This window comes from Mesitornis unicolor, unplaced genomic scaffold (assembly GCF_000695765.1).
Source record: "Mesitornis unicolor isolate BGI_N332 unplaced genomic scaffold, ASM69576v1 scaffold15689, whole genome shotgun sequence".
NCBI lineage: Eukaryota > Metazoa > Chordata > Aves > Mesitornithiformes > Mesitornithidae > Mesitornis > Mesitornis unicolor.
In genome coordinates, this window is record NW_010205344.1 from 6,628 (window position 1) to 30,324 (window position 23,697).

Here is a 23,697-nt window from a genome sequence, read left to right on the forward strand (position 1 = left end):
AACACCTGCCTGCCGACCTGCTTTTGCTTTACCTATTAAACTGTCTTTATCTCAATCCATGTGTTTTTTCACTTTTACTCTTCTGATTCTCTTCCCCCATCGCACCAAGGAGTAGTGAGAAAGCAGCTGTGTAGTGCTTTGTTGCCAGTGGGGGTTAAAACATAACAGACCAATATCTGAGATACTATAATCTATGATCATGCTACATAACATTCCAGTTTCAACAAATACCTATTTACTAAACCCTACATCCCATCATTTAATTATAGTAATTTCCAAGTTCAGTAGCTCTGGGTGCATAGAATCATTTTGTCCATGCTTATATAATGTCCCATTTCTAGTTCAAATTCAAATCACATTCAAAATGCCTAATTCTTCTTCATCTCATCAGATGTATAGAGGAGGTTGATCAAATTATGATGGACAAGGAGTAATCGTGATTTGTAGCAGAAGTAGTTTATAAGAAATTAGAAAGACATTGTGACTATAAAGATCGTGAAGCACTGCATTGGCTGAGGCTTTGAAGTGCCTGATAGACAAGTATCTGTCAGCAGCAGTCTAAGTATATTTGATCCTGATGTGGGGAGAGGGTAAGCTAGACTATTCCAACTGATATTTCCCACATACATTGTTATTCTGTGTAGATGCCTGGGCAATCGAGGCGTTGTGAACCAAAGTAGGCCTCAGCTTAGCATGAGTACGTTGTGAACCAAAGTGGGCCTCAGCTTAGCATAAGGGAGTAAAGGTTAGGTAAGAAGACTCAAGGCCAAGTAAGAAGAGAAAAACAAGGAAATGAAGACTAATTTGGCATCGTGATATGGAAAAGTTGAAGATAAGCAGGACGTGGGACAGGATGAAATAGATGTGGTTTGGAAAGTGTTCAGTATGGAACAGATGTCATTTGGAAAGTGTTCAATAGTTAGCGACCAATAATGTATTAGCTTAGCCAGCATGGGCAGCGTGTGCAAGATGCATGCACCAATTAGAAGTCAGATAGATGCGTGCACGAACATTAACAATGTATAAAAATAGCAAGCTTTGTGCAATAAATCGGCTATCAGAGCATCATATTGGTGTGCTGTAGTCCGTTCCTCGCATGGACCCCAACAATTCTGCAGTAAATCAGTGATACCCATTAACAGCCAAACTAGTCTCTCATAACTCCAGTGAAGTCAGATGTTACACTGGGATTGTTTCACAAGTTCAAAGAATTTAATTTAAGATGTTACAGGATTAAGGAAAATTAGATAATACATTAATGTGCGTGATTACACTGCTCATGTTCAACAAATAGAAGGTCATAATATATAAATATATACAAAAGCCTTGAAATTCAGTAATACAAATCTGTAAGTGAATGTGAAAGAGAGAGTTCTGTAGAACATGAGATTTTAAAATTTGATTTTCAGTAGCTTTACAGTTTTCTTGGGTTTTCCACATGTGAAATAATACCTTTGAATTTTCTTAAATATGTTGACCAGTAAGAGGGTGTGACCTCTCATTCATGACAGCATAAAAAGGAGAGATTGAACAGGTTTCACTCTGCCTTCTATAGACTCTGATGTCTTTCTAGCTACCTTATAATTTGCCTTTTATTAATGTCACAACTTTAGCCTTGCAGTCGCTTTCTGTGGTAATGTCAACAATGGGTAGTCTGCTTCCCAGTTTTTGTTAATCTCATATGTAATGGGCCATTGGTCGTAACTGATAGTGCATGAGTTTTGGCATTTAGCAGATCATAGATCAGTGCTTTGAATGTTCTATCCTTCCTAGATGCAACAGATTATTCATAAGATTTCAGTGTTTCCCAAACATTTAAGAAGCCTTCTAGAAACCATCCTTGAAAGGGCGATTTCCCTGGTTTATGGATGAGAAGTTGAAGCAAGAAATAAATGTGCTTCAACTGGAAAGATAGAAGGAAAAGCCATTTGTTCTGCCTTCCATTTTTAGAACCAGGACGAATTCTTTTATTTTTCTGAAATAATTTTATAGTCAAACTGCTAATTTGATTATTGTGCTGTATTAAATCCTAAAAACATGAAAGTAACTATATGTCAGTGTATAAGTTTTAAATGTGCAGAATTCTGTGACTGCCTGAACTATGGAAATACTGTCTTTTCATATGCTCATTTTGACCATACGTGCAGTATAACCATGATAGATGTGATTTGTTCTAGTTGATTACATCTCGATGGATGTAATGGATGGATGGATTACTATCTGTGTAACCAAGTGTTAATTATGAATCAGAGCCTTTTCACATTGCAGTGTTTTTACAAAATAATACATCTTTTTTAAATGGTGGGTGAATGGGTAGTAAATGGGTAGTAAAATACCTTATTTCCTCTATTCTACCGTGTTATTACGGTATTTGTAATGGTTCCCTTTAGGTAGGAAGATTCCTATTTCCAGCATTAAAAAGATATTATCTCACTCTCAGAACAGTCAAATCAGATGAATCATTGTTTTCAAAGTATGTGAACAAACTTGAGAAGATCTTTGAAAGCAACATACTTGGTACACAGAAGTAAGTTTAGGCTGTTAACTTTGTTGCCCATCCAAACCCTCAGATTCATAACTCTATCCATTTGACTTAAACAAACAGTTTAAGTGGGTTTGTTTCTAGAGAGTATCTTCACATTGGAATCTTATGTTTGTTTTTGTGATCTTCTGTGTTTAAGGTATTTAAACATGTACAGGAAATACAGCAAGATGTCACAGATTTCTTGAAGGAAGTTCATTCTTTAGAAGCCTTAGCAGAGGTAATATGTAACTGACAACTGCTACATGTTCAACAGCAGCTAACACATCACACTTGACTTCCCAACATACTGCCTAAAAAGCTCCCATTCAGATCACTTGTTTTACCCTTGGGAATACCAAGGAAGCCATCTCAGTGTATATACCCCTTACTGTGGGGTTGCTGGGCAAATGTAGAAGGAGATTTCTTTATGGCCCTCTTCTATGGGTTTTGTTGGGTCTTAGTAGAAGTCCAGTGGAAACCTGCCCAGAGTATTTGGTGAATCTACATCTTGCTAGTCTTTTGTCTGTCTTGTCCTTAATCAGCCCTGTCTACTTTTCTCTCTGCATTCCTGAGTTATCCTGTGGCTAAATACCTCTTCAGGCAACTTGTGGTGTTCCTTAATATGACGTATTACTGCACAGAGGTTTCAGCCCTGGAATCTGCAGATAGGAGCTGAGCTCTGGAAAGACGAAAAATAATTATTCCTTCTTCTGTTTGGAATATGTTATCCATTTGGTGAATGGGAACTGATTAGTAGTTGTTTAGCATTTTTCATGTATAGACTTTAAGGAAAAATAACAGATGTATTATTTTCCATTTGTAGAAGATTGACAACAACACTGAAAAGAGAGATTGCTTCCATGCATGTCACTGTCCCTCTGGCCATGTTCTGTCTGGATGCTGTACAACTGAATGAAGATCTCTGCAATTGGACCCAAAATCTCAAAGATAGATTAATTGAATTTGAAGTGATGGAAAACAGAGTTAAATCAAAAGTATGTGTTATTAGCATGCATGGTTCTTGCTATCTGCATAGTCTGATGCTGTGTATCTGTGGATGAGATAATGTTAGTTGTCTGCTGGGTTTTTAGCGCTCACCAGACATGTGCAAGGACACTGAAGTACTTACTTAAAATTATCAGGAACAGAAATACTTTAAAATAAATATCTAACTTTGTATAGGATGTATTTAGAGATTAGACTGGAAATATGTCATTGTTCTTTCCTCTTTTAGTGTTTTAGGATTTCAGTTGAGGTCCTTGCTTTCTCCACCTAAAGCAACATGAAGAATGTACTTTGCAGCTTTGCATTTGTCTTGTCCCTGACTTCCCCCCCCCAAAAAAAAAAGACCAAAAAAAAGACCTTGTACATATAATTGGACTCCAGTGTAATGGGATAACCCCGGTTCTGTGAATTAAAAAACCCCTACCCTCTGCAAACACCAAAAACCCCAACAAAAACAAACCCACCACCCTCACAACTGAAGAAAACTTCCACAGTGAATGGAGAGAGACAGTAACAATAAAGAAATTATTCAACCCAGTTACCCGAAAAGCATCTCCAGGTAGAGAATGAGCCACAGTCTAGAGGGGCATCTCTGCCTTCCCTTACTGTGGAGGGGATCTGAACAATGAGCTTGTGCTAAATACCTAACGTGGAAGGCTTGAGTTGGTTTCAGTGAAGCTATCCTTTGTGTATGATTGCTGCTTGCATGCCTGGTGTCTGTATAGATGTTTGCACTACTGAACTGGAATCTGGAACAGGAAAGTGTATCACTGGAAAGAAGGAAAATAACTGGATTAATTTTCCTTTCTGTATTTTCTGTTCCCATGTATGATGTAAAAGAAACTTGATTGTTTAATAATTTTTCTCTTTATAGCTTTGTTTCATACCATGCACTTGATTTCATTGTTGTGGGGTGATTAAGAGAGCTCTTGCTTACTGCATTCAGACATTTTTTTCTGCAGCAGATTAGGTCTTGAAAAGGAAGTTGTAAACTTATAGGAAGGAAATATGTTAATATGCTGTTAACTGTATTTTGGAACCAAATTAGCAATCATTCTATTATATATGAATTATTGTAAACATAGTAGGACAATATAACCATTGTACAGAGTAAAATGGCATCCTTTATAAATGTCTATCTGCCATGTATATTCAATCTGGATACTTAATTTATGAAGAAATCTAATATTCTCGTTTAATGTTAACAAGCCTGTGCACCTTTCTTTACTTATGATCCCAGTGATATCTCTGTTTTCTTTTTGTTGTAGAATTTGCAATGAATATAACTTAATTGCAAAGAGAATGAGTGAGGTGCCTCAGAACACTGAAGAGCTAGTGGAATTTGATGCATACTTAAAGAAATCCAGTGAAGTTACTGTTTTTAAACTGAAACAGGAGGTCACTGAAGCAGCACACAGACTGAAATTCCTCATGAACTATGCTGATCTTTCTAGTATGTCTCAATTACAGAACATAAAATTCTCCATGTGAAAAAATTTATATATAGATAATGGGCTCTGCATGCATAATTGTTGCATATTCTGGAATGGTAATGGAAAGCTCCAAAAGAGACAGAAAGGAAAGAAAAATAATTTAGTAGAGGCCAAAAAAGTACCAATGCAGGAAGGAACAGTTAGAGAAATGGCATATAGCACAGACAGTGGGTTTTTTCTGCATTTCAGAGAACATTTTAGGCATTATCAGATTAATGTAATGTAATCTGGCCAAATGGTATTACACCTCTACGTTATTCAATAAAAAGTTTTCTGTGAAAAACCTATTAAAAAGCCATATTTCAAAGGCTCTATGACAGCTTTTGGAAAGTGTGAGAACTTGCATCTCTGCAGTTGAGTATTAGATGAGTGGAAGCCTTTTGTTGGTTTGCTGTGATGGTTTGCTGTTCTTGGATAATATAAAGGCTGTCCTCCAAGATGGAAAAAACATCCGTAGAAGTTGCTTTTTACTTGCAGTTCTATTCAAAGCAAAAATGTGCCATTCACAGCCGCTGTATGTTATTTGCTGTACATAAAAAGAAAGAGCAGTTATATGAATGAATACCCATTTTAGGTGCAGGTTGTTTCTTTCTCCTTAAGCAGAATATGCTCTCAGATCAGACTGTGGTAGAAATAACTATGGTATGCCATGTTCATTAGAATTTATTTTTGAAAAAAGTAGGATGCCTATGGAAAAGAAGACATTTTTCTGTTACATTTTGGACTGCAATGTTTGCATGCATGGTATTTCATAATTACGTATTCTTTGTAGCAGGGTTTATAAGCATGTGTCCTGCAGTTAGTTATAATGAGTTAAGTAGGTATATTATATATATTTAGGAGTGTATATATATAGTTAGGAGTAGACTGCCTCTCTGTGTAGTTGAACAGAACTGATGTTCTGGAATAACAGTTCTTACTAATTTTAAACTACACTAACTAAACCTTAGCTATTTTGCCTCCTCTTCACAACAGCCGTTCTATCAGATCATTAAAATATATTTTCTTAAAGATGTCTATATTTATTCTTTTATTTTAGATTCTGACATAAACCTGAATAGTGCAGTTTTCCATTGGCCTGATCAAATCGAGATAATATTTGACAACAGTAGAGATCAGTTCTGTAGCTGGAAGAATCATGCAGAGAAGGCTTTGCGTGAAAGGTATGGTGTTAAGACATTTTCTTTCATTGGATATTTTTAAAGAAAAGAAAAATCTGATTGTCAGTAAAAGACAGATAATGTCGAAGAAGGAAAACTTGGAAGGGAGCGGAGAAAGTAAGGAAGAAACCTGGTTTACAGTATTATAGATGATCTTTAAGGTCCCTTCCCACCCAAACCATTCTATGATTCTATGATTATGAAACCTGGTTTACAGTATTATGAAGATTTCAGAACAATACTGTTGATAAGGGTGGATTAGAATATTCATGTATTTAAATAGATCTAAAAGGAGGAACGAAGAATGTTGTTAGAATATTCATAATTTTATCTTATTATATGGCTTAGTAGAGTATTACATATAATTCTGTTGTATTGTTTTTACTCTTCCCTTATTTCCTCTAGGTATTAAAGGTAGCAAATGTAAGTGAACTAAATAAATTGAGAGATTTGAAAATGAACCCTGTATTCTAATCCTATGAGCTGCATAGTAATGATATAGCTGATTAATGGGTTTTCACTGGCATCTGTATTTACATTACACTAGTACTGAGATCAGTTTCCATTTGACAGTGCCTGTTATAATTAATAAAATAAAATGAAAAGGAATGAAACAGAACATCATATTACCTTAGCTATCTTTAACTCAGGTGTTCTCGGTTTGAGGAAATTCTTGAAGGTTATAATAGAGAAGTAGAAAGCTATGAAAAGCAGGATGTCATGACCACAGAAGAAATTAGGAACAACGCTGAGAAGTTTAAAGAATTAAATAAGAATCTAGATGATGCACTAGCAGAATTTGAGGTTAGAATTTATTAGTTAAGTGTGATGTGGGTTGCAATGTGCTGGATAAGCAAAAGTTTGCTTCCTGTTCCTGGCTTTTTTTTCATGGTTCTGCCTATATATTGTCAAGATGGCTTTAAAATTTCCAAATTCACAAACATGTGGCAAATATCTTCTGGTCTCTGTATGCCGAGTTGTTCCTACTGCTGAGTTGAAGAGCATATTTTGGGGGGAAAAAAGTTCAGGATTTTTCTTATAATTGAAATACTGAATTTCAGTGTTTCCAAACGATCTGTAGTAGCAGGATGCTGTCCATGGAAAACAGAATTCTTCTGGCAGAGCTAGCAGAAGCAGAATGTTAGGAAGGTGGCATTTTCCCTGAACCATGGTTTGTGCTGTGTTTTCAGTCCCTCTGCTTGTCCTCTAATTAAAACGAAATGTTTTTCAACTGTTTTTATTGTTTGCAGAAGTTGCCTATAGACCTTAAATATGTGTTATATCACAGAAAGGGAATTTTCAGATTCTAGAAGGAAATTGAAGAACAGGATTCCTAGATTGTATCCAGAGATCTCCATCCAGTGTACTGTGTGGTTCTAGGCTGAATAGTTTGTCTTAGCTGTGCCTCTGCTGAGAAATGAGAATGGTTACCTTTGAGAGATCCCACAGGCATTGTGAGGCTTAATTAATCTTCTAAATCACAGTGAGACAATGAGATTTCTGCATATAGAGAGCCTTAAGGATCAAAATTTTTATTGAAGTCCCACTCAAAAGAGAAAATTGACCCAATTAAATGAGTTTAGGATTTAGATAAATTGCTAGTCCTACATATCAGCACTCTTAATCTGATTTAAGGGCACCTAGGGTATTAGTGTGAGTTAGTAGCATTGATATGTTTTTATAGGTAGATCAGAATAAGTAATTAAGTTTAAGTTTCTTAGTACATGATCACAATGAGGAGTATATCCGCACAATTTAAATGACATGACAATCAGCTTAGTGAGTACATGAAGTTAAAAATTGTCTTGGAATGTGGATCATTAAGTTTCTCTGCCTGCATTTCACACTGAATGGTTAAAAGTTTTATGAAAGGTTGGCATTGTAAAAGCACAGACTTGGGACTCAATCTGAATTCAGTGTCTGTATTTCAGACAGCACTTCTTTCTGCTTCACCTCCCTACTTGTAAAATGAAGAACGCAATACTTTTAAAAAATCTAAATCTTTGGACATTGATTTATACTGTAAGGTCCTTTGGGCAAAGACAGTGTTTTAGCATGAATAAGCACGGCAATTAATACCTGTTTTGGTTGGAGCTCCCAGATATTTCTGTAATAGAAAAATGCAATCACAAATGAAAAAAAACCAAACCACCCTATAAGTGTATGTGACTGATGAGCTTAAATCCAGGTTTCAAAGTGTGTTGGTAACTTGTGAGCCTTGGTTTCACTGAATGCCATGCTGCATTATCTATTTCTAAAACAGATACAGATTTTTTTTTTTTGAGATTATTTGAGTAGTTAAAGGTACCAAGAAATAACTAGAAGAATTTTCAAGAACACCATTACCATATTTACCTAAAATCCACAGGCCTAAATCTACAAATCTGTCTGGCTTTATGACAAGTAAGAAAATTTTATTTGATATTACCTATTTAAAAGTTTAAACAATAGTAGGAATTTTTGATGGTGATGAGATGTGGGTTTTTTCCTTAAAGGCTATTAATAAAGAAGAGGAGTTACTTCAGCGAGAGAAGAGTCAATTTCCTATACTGCAAACTGTAATTGTCAGCAAACAACCCTTTGAGCAACTCTGGATAACAGCATATGATTTCCATACCAAATCTGAGGAGTGGATGAATGGTGAGGCTTTGGTGTTCATTTGGTGAAGTGTGTCATTTTCAGTTAGTTAAGCAGACGCTGAAAGGGTTCATCAGTTGTGAGGAAATAATTTTGAAGAAATAAATGCTGTTAAGCAGTGTGAAATACAGTTGTTGACTTGGATTTTGAATTATTTTTTTGTAACACAATTGATTTCCAGTTCAACAAAAAATATTATAAATACCTGTAAATAAACCTCCCTGGCAATCTCCTTGTGCTGATGTGCCTGCTGGACTTTTTTTATGCTGTTGTATTCAGGCTCTCTCTGGAATTTGAATGCTGATGAAATTACTGAAGAAATTGGAAATATGCAGAGGACTATATACAAGCTTAGTAAGAGTTTTCCAGATTTGCCTGGGCCTAGACGCATAGCAGAAACTATAAGATTGATAAATTTCAACACCATCTTCCTGTCCTGTCAATTGCTTGCTATCATGGAATGAAGGAGAGACATTGGGAGCAGGTACTTTAAACTCTGCTTTTACTGTGGGAGTATTCTACCACAGAAACTGACAGTTCAATATACTACTCCATATATTCCATACTGTGAAATACGGTAATAATTCTGTATTTCACAATAAAAAAGATCCTTTATCCTGTCGCATGATAGATCCAGTTTTGAAATTTGTAATGGTACAGGCAGGAGCTTCTTTGAATTAATAATTTATGGTGGAAAACCAAATTGAGGGTTTGTATTAATGCTTCTTTAGCATTTATTTCTTGCTGTTTGAGAAGTCTGTTACAAACATGCATCCTGATAATTAATTTTAATTCTTGCTTTATTTTCAGATTAGTGAAATTGTAGGATGTGAGATCAGGCCTGATGAAACTACTACTCTTAAAAACATGTTGGAATTTGGACTCTCAAAATGTATTGATCAGTAAGAAGCTTACTGTCTTCTGTTTTGGTTTTTTTTTAAATAATCCCTGTATCTCATATGTCAGATACCAGATACATGTTTGGGGATTTTTTTGTGTGCTGTTAGACCTCGTTGTAGAATCAGTTGTATTTTATCAACATACAAATCGAACTGTCAGTTGAACTTGTAGCACAAAGGCATGAGAAAAGTCTCATATTCCTAAACCACTTAATTTGTATATTGTCTCCAAATTAATATTAATATCTCAGAGCTGCTGAGTCTGAAATTGCAAAAATATTCCCTGAAATAAGAGTCTACGATGTTATTAACAGATCCATATGAAAGGTAGCCTGATATGCAACTCTGCCTACAACTGCTTTCTTTGTTGCTCTTCAGCTATGTTGCAAAAACATTTCAAAGATACATTTCATTTCAATTTAGGCTGGAACCTATTGGAGCAGCTGCAAATAAGGAGTATTCCTTACAAAAATCAATAGAGAAAATGAAATCAGAGTGGGTCAACATGCAGTTCAGTCTGGTGCAATACAGGGATACTGTAAGTAAACACCAAATCAATATATGTATTGTTGAAAAGAAGTACTTTGATTCTGAATACCAGTTGAAAAATATTATAGGGAAGTTACTGCTGATTCACTGTGTCATGATGGAAGGTAGTATACCCTAGAGCCTGGGCAAATGTCTCCATTACTATATATCCGTCTATTTGGACCTTAGTATCTTGATAACTTGTGATCTCCACATATTCATCCTAGCAAATCTGTAAGCCTGAGAGCTTCTGTGGCAGGAAAGGTGGACAATAGTGCAATTTTAACTTGCCCAGAAGAAACAAGAGGTCATATGAAGTTCAAAAGGTTGAGTCAGAAGTCACTAGCATGCCCATTCATAAACCAATTTCTCTCTTGATCTTTGGAACAGAGATGTGCAGTGGCGATACCATTTCATATCTTCAAACATGTTGCAGGCTTTCTCAATGCCTTGTTACTTTCTTACCTTCAACCATCATAGGAAAGGGGGAAGAATGAGGATGAGGTTGAAAAGCGGTGAAATAGAGCAACTATTTGCCTTATCAAAATATGATGTGTTTACAGGACACCTGCATCCTGTCAGCAGTCGATGACGTCCAGCTTTTGCTGGATGATCACGTTGTTAAGACTCGGACAATGTGTGGCTCTCTCTTCATCAAACCAATAGAAGCTGAATGCCAGGTAAGGAAAAGCTGGTTTGATTCAGGTTGTATGTCTCATAACATGCTTTCCCTAAGTGCTTGAAGGTATTTTGGCATGGTAAGAAGTTATATGATTTTTAATTGTTTCTAAGAACACATATTCATAATTTTCTTCAAAAGCTTTGAATTAATGGTTTCCACACAAAGGTATGCAAAGCTTTCTTTCCAGCTAAAGAAATTTTAATGGCATTGCTAATCTAGTCATTGTAAGGATGAGTTTTTAGCTGAATGTCTTGGGGACGGGTCAGTTGATTTACCCAATGCAGCAGGATTTGTTTAAAAATACATAAGTCTATCAGTTGTGAGAGATAATTTATTTGTAATCCTCTGGTACTGGCATGATCCATAAGGGTTTCAAAGTCTTTTTTGTTAGCTGTCCTACTATTTTGTAAAATTATGATCTTTGTTAAAAATTATGACTTTCTAATAGGAAGATTATGCAGAAAGCAGAGACTTCTTTCCCATCAGTATTTAATACCACTTTTTCTAGCCTTATAGTGATTTGTAAGCAGTGCTAAGACCTCAATTCTGTCCTTTCCTGTGGACTTTAGCCAAATAGTAGGTAAAGCTGCTTTCCAGTAGAGCTGGTAAAATGAAAGGGAACAATTAGTATAAAGCTATCTTAATCTCCGTGTACCTCTTGCAGAGTAATGAACAATACAGACTGGCTGTGTTTTCTTCCTGCAATACATTTCCTTGTGTATCCTTTATGCTGTAGACTGTCAAAGTCACAACAGCAATGCTATCTGAACGCCTTATTGAAAAAGAATCTTTGGTTTTAAAACCAATTTGTACTGCTAGAGTTGCATGAAATGGCTTTTTTAGGGGACTGAAGATTGAACCCACTGTATATAGAGCCTGTGAACTGACAGTCTGCTGAACAGCTTGTTAAGCTTTTATCCTTTCATTGATTATAAGACAGAAAGTACACAAGTAGAATTAAAAGAAAGAGATTCTGAATTGCCGTGCTAGTCATCTCTGCGCTTCTTAGGCAGTTCTCTCACAACTTGCTAATTGTGCACTAAGAAGTGCTAGTGAAAGAATACATTTATTGTTTATAAGAAATATTCAGATGTTTATTAGTGTTTGTTTTTTAAAAAATAAAGTTTCTCCCTCTTTTTAAAATTGTTCTATTTTTTGTGGGTTTTTTCCCTTTTTTTAATTTGAAGCCAAGCAACTCATGCTCTTTGATTCCTCAGTGTAGATGAATTCTTGATATAATTTTGCTTAAATATTAAATTTTTTCATTACAGGCTTGGGAAACTAAGTTGTTTCTTGTTAATGCAAGATATTCTAGATATCTGGTTAAAATGTCAGGCAACATGCTTGTATTTGGAACCAATTTTTACTTCAGAAGACATTATAGCTCAAATGCCTGAAGAGGGCAGAAAGTTTGGGGTTGTGGATACACACTGGAAGGACATTATGGCCCAAGTGGTAAGTTCTTGAATTAATAAGTAGTGTATTTTTATGCACATCTGGTAATATGTTTATTACTATCATGAAGATACACTAGCTTTTCTGGAGTTAGATATTTTTATTTCATTTTATGTATTTCATTTACAGAGTGGAAAATCCTTTACTAAAGCCCATCAAAATCTAGTCTTGCTGTAGATTATATCATTTTTGCTTGGAGATTTCTGTAAAGTCAGGATATTGCAGGATGAATTAGAGCTTGAGTAATATTTTAATTCTAAATTTTCTGCCTTTTGTATGGTTAATTATCAGAATTAGATAGAAAGATGAATGATTTGTACTTTCTGGATCTGCTTCAGAGTATACTGACAAAGTCGTCTCTGGATACAATTAGATTTTGCATTGGGCTTTTAAGGTGTACACATTATTAGAGCAACTAAATGGATTGGTTTTTTTTGCATATGGTTGTTCTCTAACATGATGGTATGGCTATTGAAAACTTTGGTGACTACATACTGAGATGGTAGTGTGTCAGGATAAGATAATGGGGATAATAAGTGCAATTTGGTATGCTGTTCAGTTCCCTGTAACTAAGAAGTTGGGAAAGAGGCCAGATACTTAGTGGTAGTGTGAGCTGAAATGTTTGTCAAAAAACATTGGGAGTGTGTGATTGTGCGATAACGATGTTGAAATAATCAGTATGACAAAACAGAAGTTGAGACCTGTCTTAACAGCTCAGAGTCTGTGAGTGATGAAGCCTGTTCTGAAACAGGTGTATCCTTTCAAGTTGAGAGGAGTTTTATCAGAAGGAAAAAATGTGACCTAGATGGCAAGAACGGAGAGTAATTGTCATGTACTGTGGCTCTGTTTGACAGAACTTATTTGTGAATGGAAAAAAATGTAAGGAGCTGAAAACACAGGAGCAAGTACCAAAGATTTTAGTTCTTGTGGTTATTTCCTTGTTGCATTATTGTCTGTGAAGTTCAAATTGGAAAAACTGACAGTCTGAAAAGAAAAGCTGTTAAATAATGCAGACATATTTAATAACATGGAAGAATATATAGCAGCCTTTTAGCCTCCTGCAAATATGTGATTGATTATAACAATTTTAATTTACAAACCTATTGCAAGTTTTAACAGTTTCTGCGGTGTATTTGGTTTTGCAAAGGTGAAAGATACAAAGGTACTTGTAGCAACTGAACAACCCATGATGTCAGACAGACTTCAGGAAGCAAATACTCTCTTAGAAGACATTCAAAAGGGATTGAATGATTACTTGGAGAAGAAAAGATTATTTTTCCCAAGGTAAATGAATTAAATAGGCCTAAGTTAGAGACAAAAAAAGCCATAAGCTCTTTCAAACCATTTCTACTGAACTGAAAAGTCTTGTTTCGTAAATATGTGGGGGACAGTACCATGCAATAAAAAATGAAAACCTGTTCTTTTCTCCAGACATCATTAATTCTCCTCAGTTTCAGTTAAATTTGCAATGCCAGGGACAGGCAAAAATGGGGAGACAAAATTCAGTCTAGCATAGCATAAACTTATGATTAGAAAGACATTATCACTTACAGGGCATTTTTGAAGAAATTTGCTACCTTCTCATGACTGATTTGCACTTACATCTCTGCCCTACCCTCTTCAGTTGTGCAGAGGTGTGTGAAACATAGGAGTTTCATATGTTTATGAAGAACAGTATTCTATATTTTTACACGGTACTTATTGGCTGCATAGTTATATCTGATCTTTCCTGCATGAGTCTGAGGACCCTTCTTTCTTCCTGTGCATAAAAGGATGGTCATATTGAAACTCTGAATAAACAGGTGCAATCAGTTTTATACTGTTAAAAAATGCTTAAGAAAAGGGATTTGAGATAATAATTTCCTCTCTGTTATACTGGTGTCCTAAGCAACAATAAAACCAGTCCCATCTATCTGTCTTGCATGAATAAATCGTTAGTGATTATTTTAATGACTGGAAAGTGCATATTCATTAATTGTATTTTTCTGGCAGATTCTTTTTCCTGTCTAATGATGAGCTGCTTGAAATACTCTCTGAAACAAAGGATCCCCTTTGAGTACAACCACATTTAAAGAAGTGTTTTGAAGGAATTGTTAAACTGGATTTCACAGAAGATATGGAGATCGTAGGCATGATCAGTTCAGAGAAAGAAACTGTTCCTTTCATAGACAAAATCTATCCAGCAGATGCAAAAGTATTTTTCTTTTTAACTGTATGAAATTACATTAATACTTTGCCTAAAGTGTATGTTTTTGGGGAAATTCTGTTTAAAACATTTAAGGTTAGATCATGAAAGGTGTTTAGGAAGTGAGAGTGCAGACTGCTATTCTAGAGCAAAAAGGATTTCCTACAAAAAGGAGTAATCCATATAAATTAGGGACTTTTATGCAGCTTTATGCACCTACTACTCTTAAGATGTAGATTGATATGATGTAGATATATAGATATTAAACAAGCTCTCTACCTATGTATGTAACATTGCACAGGATGGCTGAAACAGAGAAATGAAAGAAATTGTGAATGGCTGGCAGTGAAGAATCAGAGCATTAGTTCCAGAGGGATCTGAGTAGAAATAGTAGCATTATAAATTTTGAAAAGTGTCTAAGTTTCAGCTTTTTCTGCTATTCTCAACATGAAGGTATGGAGCTGAATTTCTGCATGGTAACAAAAACCAGAGATGACCGGTGGGGCATATTGTAAGCTACAACAAAATATGCCCTGGGTTGAAATGACCAAGCTTAACTGACCATGCAAGCTGTGATCGGCGCTTTTTTGTTTATATGTCTATGAAACGCATCTAGTCGTTTCTTCAGCTGGATTGTCTTTAGAGTTAACTTGATTTAGCTGCTTTCAGACAGTGTTAAACTTCAGTATCACCTGTCAGAATTTGGGAAATTTCAACCTTTCTTCCTCCTATATATCACACCCAGATCAGAAGAAAGCATATTTAAGCCTAACACATTTAAAATAATTTGTCCTTTAAGAGGAATATAATCAGGAAATATCTCTTAACTATTTTTCTTTTTTGAAGTGTATGGTAGAAAAATTGCTTTTGCAAGTAGAGAAAATGATGCTGGCCAGTTTAAGACAAGTTCTTCAAGATGGCATAATAGGATATATTGAGGTAATTGTTCCTGAATTATAGTATAAAATAGATTTCAAAAGCAACTGTATAAAATAGATTTCAAAAGCAACTGTAAATGAACAGGTTTCTCAAATTCTTAACCAGGGAAACATATTTGAAACTAAGTGGAACCCAGCTCTCCTTGTCCAGTAGTACCTGTCTGAAGTTTTAACTCTGAATTTCTTGAAGGAAAAGTATCAAAAGTTTCCATGCTGATTCTCATTTATTTACAGCATGAGACAAAAATAATTGGGAAAATAGTTGTTATCTGTGCCATAATCTAATCTGTTTATATGACTTTCTGCATCTGGAATGGATCTTTCTGTTTAAGGTTCCTTGAAAAACGTGGGTACTTCAGTGGCCTGGACAGGTGGTTATTTGCGTTTCATCCATCTACTGGACAGAAGAAGTATCTGAGGCTATAAGGAATGGAACTTTACCAGTAAGATTTTTGTTTGCTTTTCTATTACTAAGCACTAAACTCTGATTATTTAATAAAAAGCTTCTTCTAGCAAAAATGATCCTCAGTGAACAACATATTACAATTTACTTGTGCAATGTGCTTTGTCTTCTATTTCCATTTTTCCTGTCTTAACTGGGGCTTGTTGTTTTTTTACTTTGATGTGTATCAGGAGAAATCCCACTGAAGGAAGTTGTATTACTTTTATTTACAGGTGAAACTGGTGTAAATAAAAGTACCAAACAAAAAGTGATAGGCTGTTTTTAAACACTGTGTATTTTTATTCCTAACTCCTGTCTTTACATGTGAAGCCCCAGGGAAACATGCAGGCAGAAATCTCTCCTTACAGAATGCCACAGTTATTTGTCTGGTTATTGCTAAATTCTTCTGGTGATAATCAGCCAAGTTGCAGCAGCCAAGTTTGTTATTTCATGCAAGAGACTTTTCTTATGTTTTCATAGTGCCTCTCTCATCACAGCCGTTTTAAGTATCATTTCATTGAAGCTAATCACATGCATGCTCAAGAAATGGAAATAATTCCTATTAATTTTATTAATTTACAATTTACCACTAATTTACAGAAGAAATCGAATCCAAATTTATCCAACAGAGAGATCATCTCCTCATGGCCTGTTGCAGAATTTTGTAATTTCTATTAGGAATAAAGATAAGACTTCTGCTTACACTACTTTCAGGCCATAAAGCTTTTGAAGTGCTCGTAGTAAAATAAAATGCCAGTATATGAAAGAGAAATTTAAATGTTTGTGTAGTGCCTGGACTTCCATTATTATGTTTTGTTGGAAGGGCTGTTGCCGACAACTGCACCCACGGGAGTTTAGGAACTGCTAGCTACAGTATTATGTCAATGCCTTTGTTCTGTTTCTGTGACAGGATTTCTTAGAGAAGAGCAATCTACAAATTGGGGACATCGTTGAGTTAGTGAGAGGAAAGCTGTCCACTGGAGCCCGGCTGACGCTTGGAACTCTTACTGTCATTGATGTGCGTGGTAAATGTGCAGTTGCTGGTACTCTTGTTACATCTGGGACAGTGCTGCTATTGTTGGGTGAACTATTTGAAAGGGGCAACTAAAATGCTTTCTGAACTTGAAACAACAGTTACAGAATTATTGCACAGTGTCTTTGGGCAAATGGAGATTGCTCAGTCCTGCACAACCATCTTCTGTCTACTTAGAAGAGGCACTGGAATCTAAATCAAATTAAGCTTATTAAGAACAACATATAACTAAACTAACATAGCAGAAGTGTTTAGATTTTTCAAATAATCTGTGTCTTACTCTGCAGCTCGTGATGTGGTTGCAAAATTGGTTGAAGACAATCACAGGTCTGAATGACTTCCAGTGGATTTCTCAGCTGAGATACTACTGGGAAGAGAAGGATGTAATTGTGCAAATGATTACAACAGAAGCCAAATATGGTTATGAGTATCTGGGCAATTCTCCATGTCTGGCTGTAACCCCACTAACAGATCGATGTAACAGGTAAAGCCATATTGTCAGAATGTTTTCATTTTTTGGATTGATCAATATTTACTTTTGTTTGTTATAGTTAATTATAGCAGAAACCTTGTCAGCTAAGATTTTCCTGTAGGCTTTGGAGACAAATCTTGTATCTCTTCTTTGCCCAAATATGATAAAATATTTGCAATGTGTAGGTTTCTACACAAGTAGAATAATAGTCTCTGTTGTATCCAAGGATGTGCTTCTGAAAAGAGCTGGCAGCTCGTGGAACGGAACTGTAAAGAACTCTACAGTAGCACTGGTCAATTAATTTCTTTGAAATAAGGCATATAGGTAGGGTATGCCTGCCTGTAAAATAAATGAGGTAATTATAGATCCCTTCAAAGATGTTTGAATGCAGTTAGCTTCCTATTCTTCTGCTTGCTTGAATAAGGTTGAAATAGAAATACTTCATTCCCCAGGGTTGATGTATTCAATGGTTTGTGCTATTTCAGTTGTGGTAAGCCTTGGAGACTCAGGTCATCTCAGCAGGTAATTTTAGATCTAAGTTTTAAAGAACTTTTTAGTATCTCCAAGCAAATATATGGTGAGAATGTAAAGATTTTACTTCAGCAGTGAGCTGTGAACTCACCATCGTGTAGAAGGCACTTGTAGTGAAGTGCCTATGTTAATGCCTATACTGGCACATGCTTAATCTTTTGACATTCACAGTGGTGTTGAAAGAGCCACATGGCTGGAGCATTAGCTGTAAACTGAGGTTGTTATTAGGATTAGCTCTATGTAAACTAAGGCTATGCAGTCAGCTGTGCCAGATGTAGTTTCAGTGCAAGCAATGAGCAAGCAGACTATTCAGCACAACTTAACAACTGCTTTTGGTCGCAGCGCCTTCAAATGAGGCTTTTGTAAAAGAATGAGATCACTCCGGTGTTAACAGGGTTCTTATTTTTAGTATGAAAATCACTTGGAGAGCAACGTGATTCCCAGGTTTATGAAACAACCTTTATGTTTTCTCAGCCTTTTCTAAAGATTGACTTCATTTATAAGGCCAGCTTAAAGCTCTTGTCATGAGAAGTGCTACTTGATGAAAATGCATGTTTCTGTCAACTCTGCCATTTTGCTTATGGCACTGTGCATTTGCTTGTGTAATTGAGGATATATACAATACATGCAGATAATAAAAAGGCTTGGCATTCCTTGTAGGCCAAGTGAGTGAGTATGAGTTTTCACAATTGGGAATCAGTTATGAGACAATACTGGCTTTTTTAGGGCAAGCTGCAGAGTCAATAGGGAACATGTAAATAGTTCCTGGGAGAACCTGTATAGCAAAATACTCATCATAGAATCACAGAATGGTTTGGGTTGGAAGGGACCTTAAAGCTCCTCTAGTTCCAACCCCCTACCAAGGGCAGGGACAGCTCCCACTAGACCAGGCTGCTCAAAGCACCAGCAAGCGTGACCTTGAACACTTCCAGGGAGGGGGCATCCACAACTTCTCTGGGCAACCTGTGCCAGTGTCTCACCAGCCTCATAGTAAAGAACTCCAGAACTGCACACAGTACTCCAAGTGGGGTCTCACGAGAGCAGAGTAGAGGGAGAGAATCACCTCTCTTGACCCACTGGCCATGCTTCTTTTGATGCAGCCCAGGATACAGTTTGCTTTCATTTATCTATCCCTTGGCTTTCTTTTTATCCATCCCTTCAGAAACAATCTGCCATTAGAGATTACTATTTCTAATGCCTGTGTTCTTGTTTATGTAGGACATTAATGGGTGCCTTGAAATTAAATCTTGGTGGTGCTCCAGAAGGACCTGCTGGAACTGGCAAAACAGAAACAGCAAAAGATCTAGCAAAAGCACTAGCTAAGCAGGTATCAACATAAAAACTTCTTCTTTGCATTGTTTATGTTTTGATATGTAGATACTTCTTGAAATGCCATACTTAAGCAAGTACTGCCTGTTCTGTACCTATTTTAATTCACAGAAATAGTTGCTAAGAAGCAACTGTGTCTATATGGCGTCCCAGTGTTGTAATTGAAAGTTAGCAATAATAATCACTTCCCATATTTGATGCTAAGAATTTTACAGTGGAATGTGTTAATACTGAGAGATGTACTCTGTGTGTTTTTGTTGTAGTGTGTGGTCTTTAATCGCTCCAATGGTCTTGATTACAAGGCAATGGGCAAGTTTTTTAAAGGGCTAGCACAGTCTGGTGCATGGGCCTGCTTTGACAAATTCAATAGAATAGAGGTAACATTTTAACTCAGACAAATAAAATGACAGAGCTTTAATTTAAGACAGAAAAAGGTTTAGATTTAGACATGACAACATTATTACCAATTTTCAACTTTAGTTTGTGGTTTAGCCTCTTTACTTTGATAATCACTGACACAGAAATAGATACTCAGCTGCCTGCTTTAGGAGCACGTGCCTACCTGTGCTGTGTTGCAGAAGTCTCGTGTTCTGGGTTAGCTGAAAAAAATTGTTCCTGTGCAATTTCCTCTTTTCTTTTCACTTACTTGTTTGGAAAGATCTGTCCTTCTCCTTAAGAAATCAAGCTACAGCTGTGAGGCTGCTTTTTCAGCACAAGACAGACAAATCCCAGTGGAGGGATTCCTGTGATGTCTAGCTGAGAGTCACTAAGTGGCCTGGTTAACTAGCTGTGTAACCAGACACACCTAATCCCCTCCTTGGTCTAACTGTGCTTTTTTTTTTTCTTTGTATGGTTTTTCCTTTTTTTTTAATTATTTTGTCAGTAATGACTATGGATAAGTGTTGTTATTTTTGATGGAGTTAGATTTAAGTAAATATTTGTAGATGTGGACATTCTGTTAAGTTCTGTTTTGTATGTTTAAGTATCTGTAGCACCCTAATTTCTCCATTTGTCTACTGTAACGTTTTTTAAGATTAATTCAAGTGTTAGTATTCTCATTTTCCAATATTCTGCACTTTGATACTTTAAAGCACTGAGGATTGGTGCTAGGCTGCCTTACCCATTCTTTACATTTGCCCTCAATTTGGGGCATCGAGTGAACCAGACTTTCTGAGGAGCCTAAGTTCTTTATATTGTCTGAAGTGAAAGGGAAGTGCTTTTGGAGGCCTCCAGAGGGAGTTCCTGTCCAGCTAACTTAGACGTCTACATGAGGCAGATTATATTTCCCTGTGGAGACTTTTAGAAGCCTCTGTTGATCTGTCTATAGTGGTTGAATAGGGAATGGTGGCACTAAGTTCCAGAGGATCAGTTCAATAGAGGGCTAATATTTAAGGTCGGTTATCAGACACAAGGTGATTTTTGTCTGGAGGAATGCAAATATAGCCATCAAAATACATTATAAAACTCTATTTTATATTGTCTCCAAGTGTCTTATGTTTTCCAATCTGTTCTGTCTGTATTAGGTTGAAGTTTTATCTGTAGTTGCCCAACAGATACTTAGCATACAGCAAGCTATTATTCGCAAACTCAAAACATTCATCTTTGAAGGGACAGAGCTCTCTCTTAATCCTACCTGAGCTGTGTTTATCACAATGAATCCTGGGTATGCTGGATGGGCAGAACTGCCTGATAATCTGAAGGTAAATCTGGAATCCTGATTTCTTGTAGCAGTTAAACAGAATTTCCAGCTTCTGTTTTATTGCAGTAAGAAAAGGAAGGCAGAAATCAAATAACCCATTCAAGTGTATTCTGCTGTGCATTTTGCTAAGCTTTAATAAGTTTTTAGGATTGTACAAAATGCACAGATGAAAGGTCTCAGTCTAACCATACTGGTACCAGTTCACAGCTTTAACTGTGCTCTCTCCAAGTGGAAATCCCAATTTAAATTTATTACAGTTTTGCAAGTTGCTGAGCTGCTGCAGAGAGACTGATATGATCCTAAGTCTTTTCCTAGCATTGTCACAATTTTTTGCATGACCTTTTAACAAGACATTAACCATATGCAGAGAGACAGACAAAACTAAGAACTAAGCAACCATGTGCTAGTTCGTCTGTTATGAAAGTGAGATGAATGACATCTCCTTCTTCCTCTATTAATACTTCTTTAGGATTGTGACTCTTTCTTAACGTTTGGTCCTACAGTGCTTAACCACAGACCTCTTGAACCTCTTGATAAGATCACAGTTCTAGTAATCTAGTAACAATTCTAATGCAATTTCATTCATTTCAGATGATTCCTGAAGTCATGAAAATGGAATACAGAGTATAAAAGTTCATGAAGTTATGGAGAGATACTATTCTTACAAAACAAGTGCAAGTTATTACCATATTCCATAGTCCAAGCTTATATCTTACTTTTTGTTCTTACAGGCACTGTTCCGGACAGTTGCCGTGATGGTTCCAGATTATGCTTTGATTGGAGAAATTTCACTTTCTTCAATGGGATTTTTGGACTCTCAGAGGTAAGATATGCTGAATTTTCCCCCTCAGCTGAGTCTGATATACCTCATTGCTCTATAAGTCATGTATGCGTGTTTGAGGCATGTAATTCTGGAAGGCTGTCCATGTTCTGTTTTTACAGAAAGTACTTTTTAATCTCCTGTTTTATCATCAGTTCTCATTTACCACTTCCTTTTGATGCATATGCACCTCTACACAGGATCATTTGGAAAATGTATCATACTACCAAACAGAATTTCAAAATGGCACACACTTTCTCTGTCATGGCACAATCTACAGTTTTGCTTCCTAGGTGTTTTGGGCCATCTTATCAGCTGATATGTCTTATAATTACTGCAGTTACTTTATGTATATAGGTACTTAAATTATTTTCCTTGTGTGGTGTGATATTTTCATTCTGCATGTGATATTTTAATATCCACTGTCTTGCCCAGAAAATTGTTGCCACTTACTGTTTGTGCTCTGAGCATCTCAGCATCATTATGATTATAGAATGCGTGCTGTTAAATCTGTCCTGACAGCAGCAGGAAACTTAAAACTGACATACCCAGCTGAAAATGAAAGCGTATTGTTATTTCGGGCATTGCTGGATGTTGACTTGGCCAAATTCTTGGCACAGGATGTGCCATTGTTTCAGGTAAGCTATCAGGTTGATTTGTTTAAGTTTTGTGATGATGAGGTCCATTATAAGAACTTACAGAAAGAGGTCATTATCTTGATTTAGAACAGTTTGATCTGCATGCTGCCATATCAGTGTAGAGTTATTTCAGTTCAATCTGAATGATGATCTGGATGTTTTATAAAATATCGTGCTAAAAGTCACTTTGTGCTGTTTAATTCATGGAAACCATATTTTGAAGTTTGCATTCTGGTTTTGTGCTGCAAAAGAGATGTGAACAACTAAATTATGGTCAATTAGAACTTTGAAGTCAGATTGAAAATCATGTTTCTGTTTGCATGCTGCTTTAATAGTAAATAAAGACTATATTAAGCTACAGAGCAATCAGTATGAAAGACCTAAAAGCTAAGGTACAATCACAAACAGATTCATTACTCTGAAATTTCAGAACGCTTACCCTTCTATTTAATCACTGAAATTCTTTCAACCACTTTCACATCCTTTCCAGTAATACTTTTTGAGGCAAATTTGAAGAAGGTTAAGCTTCCTCTTACAGTATCAATGTGTGTATGAAAAGTTCAGGCACTCATTTCTGTCTCATGCATACAGAATACTTTCACGGCTATGGTTTGCTGAGAAGGTAGTTTTGTCCAGCTGAGGACATTTCCTCTAAGCTCCTGTTAACTGTATGAATGTTATTTTACTTGTAGATTTTCATGCTTTGGAAATTTTCCCTTTTTGTAGTCTGTGTTTAAATACTGTTCTATTCTGTCTTTCCTTAACAGGGCATTATATCTGACCTGTTTCCTGGGTTGGTTACTCCTACACCTGACTATGACCTGTTTGTCCAGGCACTGACTGAAAATATAAAAAAATGGGTCTTCAACCAGTTCCATGGTTCATTGGAAAAATTATTCAGGTTTATTTTCACATACTTACTTCTGGGGAAAAAAAGTGTGAGAGTGGAAACATTCTTCATTCACTGCCTGTGTCATAAATGAAGAGCTAATGGTTTCCATGATCAATTAATAGAATATTACAAACAGCATATTTTTGCCATGTAAAAATCATGGAGCAAAAGCCTGCTTTGTTGGTAGTGATTTTTTCATTCAGCCAGCCTGTGAAGCAGCTCATGTGTGCAGCCACATCTTAAGTCTTCTGGTGCAGGATAGAGTATTAAACTGAATTTCTTGCTTGCTGAGGCAGTACATCCTAGTGAACAGAACTCTAGACTCGGACAGGCTC

General features: G+C 36.2%; 1 protein-coding gene across 1 annotated transcript in view; it reads left to right on the plus strand.

Moving 5' to 3' along the window:
• The window catches only part of DNAH3 (dynein, axonemal, heavy chain 3), a 41,258-nt gene that overhangs the window by 5,385 nt on the left and 12,176 nt on the right, over positions 1-23,697 (plus strand). The window contains 33 exon segments of the mRNA XM_010191370.1: positions 2,395-2,527; positions 2,682-2,704; positions 2,707-2,762; positions 3,348-3,355; positions 3,357-3,507; positions 3,637-3,645; positions 3,885-3,889; positions 4,798-4,982; positions 6,062-6,185; positions 6,833-6,986; positions 8,678-8,822; positions 9,099-9,215; positions 9,218-9,303; positions 9,630-9,721; positions 10,142-10,256; positions 10,810-10,926; positions 12,200-12,217; positions 12,219-12,383; positions 13,531-13,667; positions 14,376-14,577; positions 15,415-15,507; positions 15,839-15,949; positions 16,859-16,973; positions 17,269-17,299; positions 17,301-17,465; positions 19,203-19,311; positions 19,577-19,690; positions 20,837-21,013; positions 21,744-21,834; positions 22,257-22,298; positions 22,301-22,470; positions 23,238-23,319; positions 23,322-23,371. Coding sequence (XP_010189672.1) covers positions 2,395-2,527; positions 2,682-2,704; positions 2,707-2,762; positions 3,348-3,355; positions 3,357-3,507; positions 3,637-3,645; positions 3,885-3,889; positions 4,798-4,982; positions 6,062-6,185; positions 6,833-6,986; positions 8,678-8,822; positions 9,099-9,215; positions 9,218-9,303; positions 9,630-9,721; positions 10,142-10,256; positions 10,810-10,926; positions 12,200-12,217; positions 12,219-12,383; positions 13,531-13,667; positions 14,376-14,577; positions 15,415-15,507; positions 15,839-15,949; positions 16,859-16,973; positions 17,269-17,299; positions 17,301-17,465; positions 19,203-19,311; positions 19,577-19,690; positions 20,837-21,013; positions 21,744-21,834; positions 22,257-22,298; positions 22,301-22,470; positions 23,238-23,319; positions 23,322-23,371 — 3,392 coding nt within the window.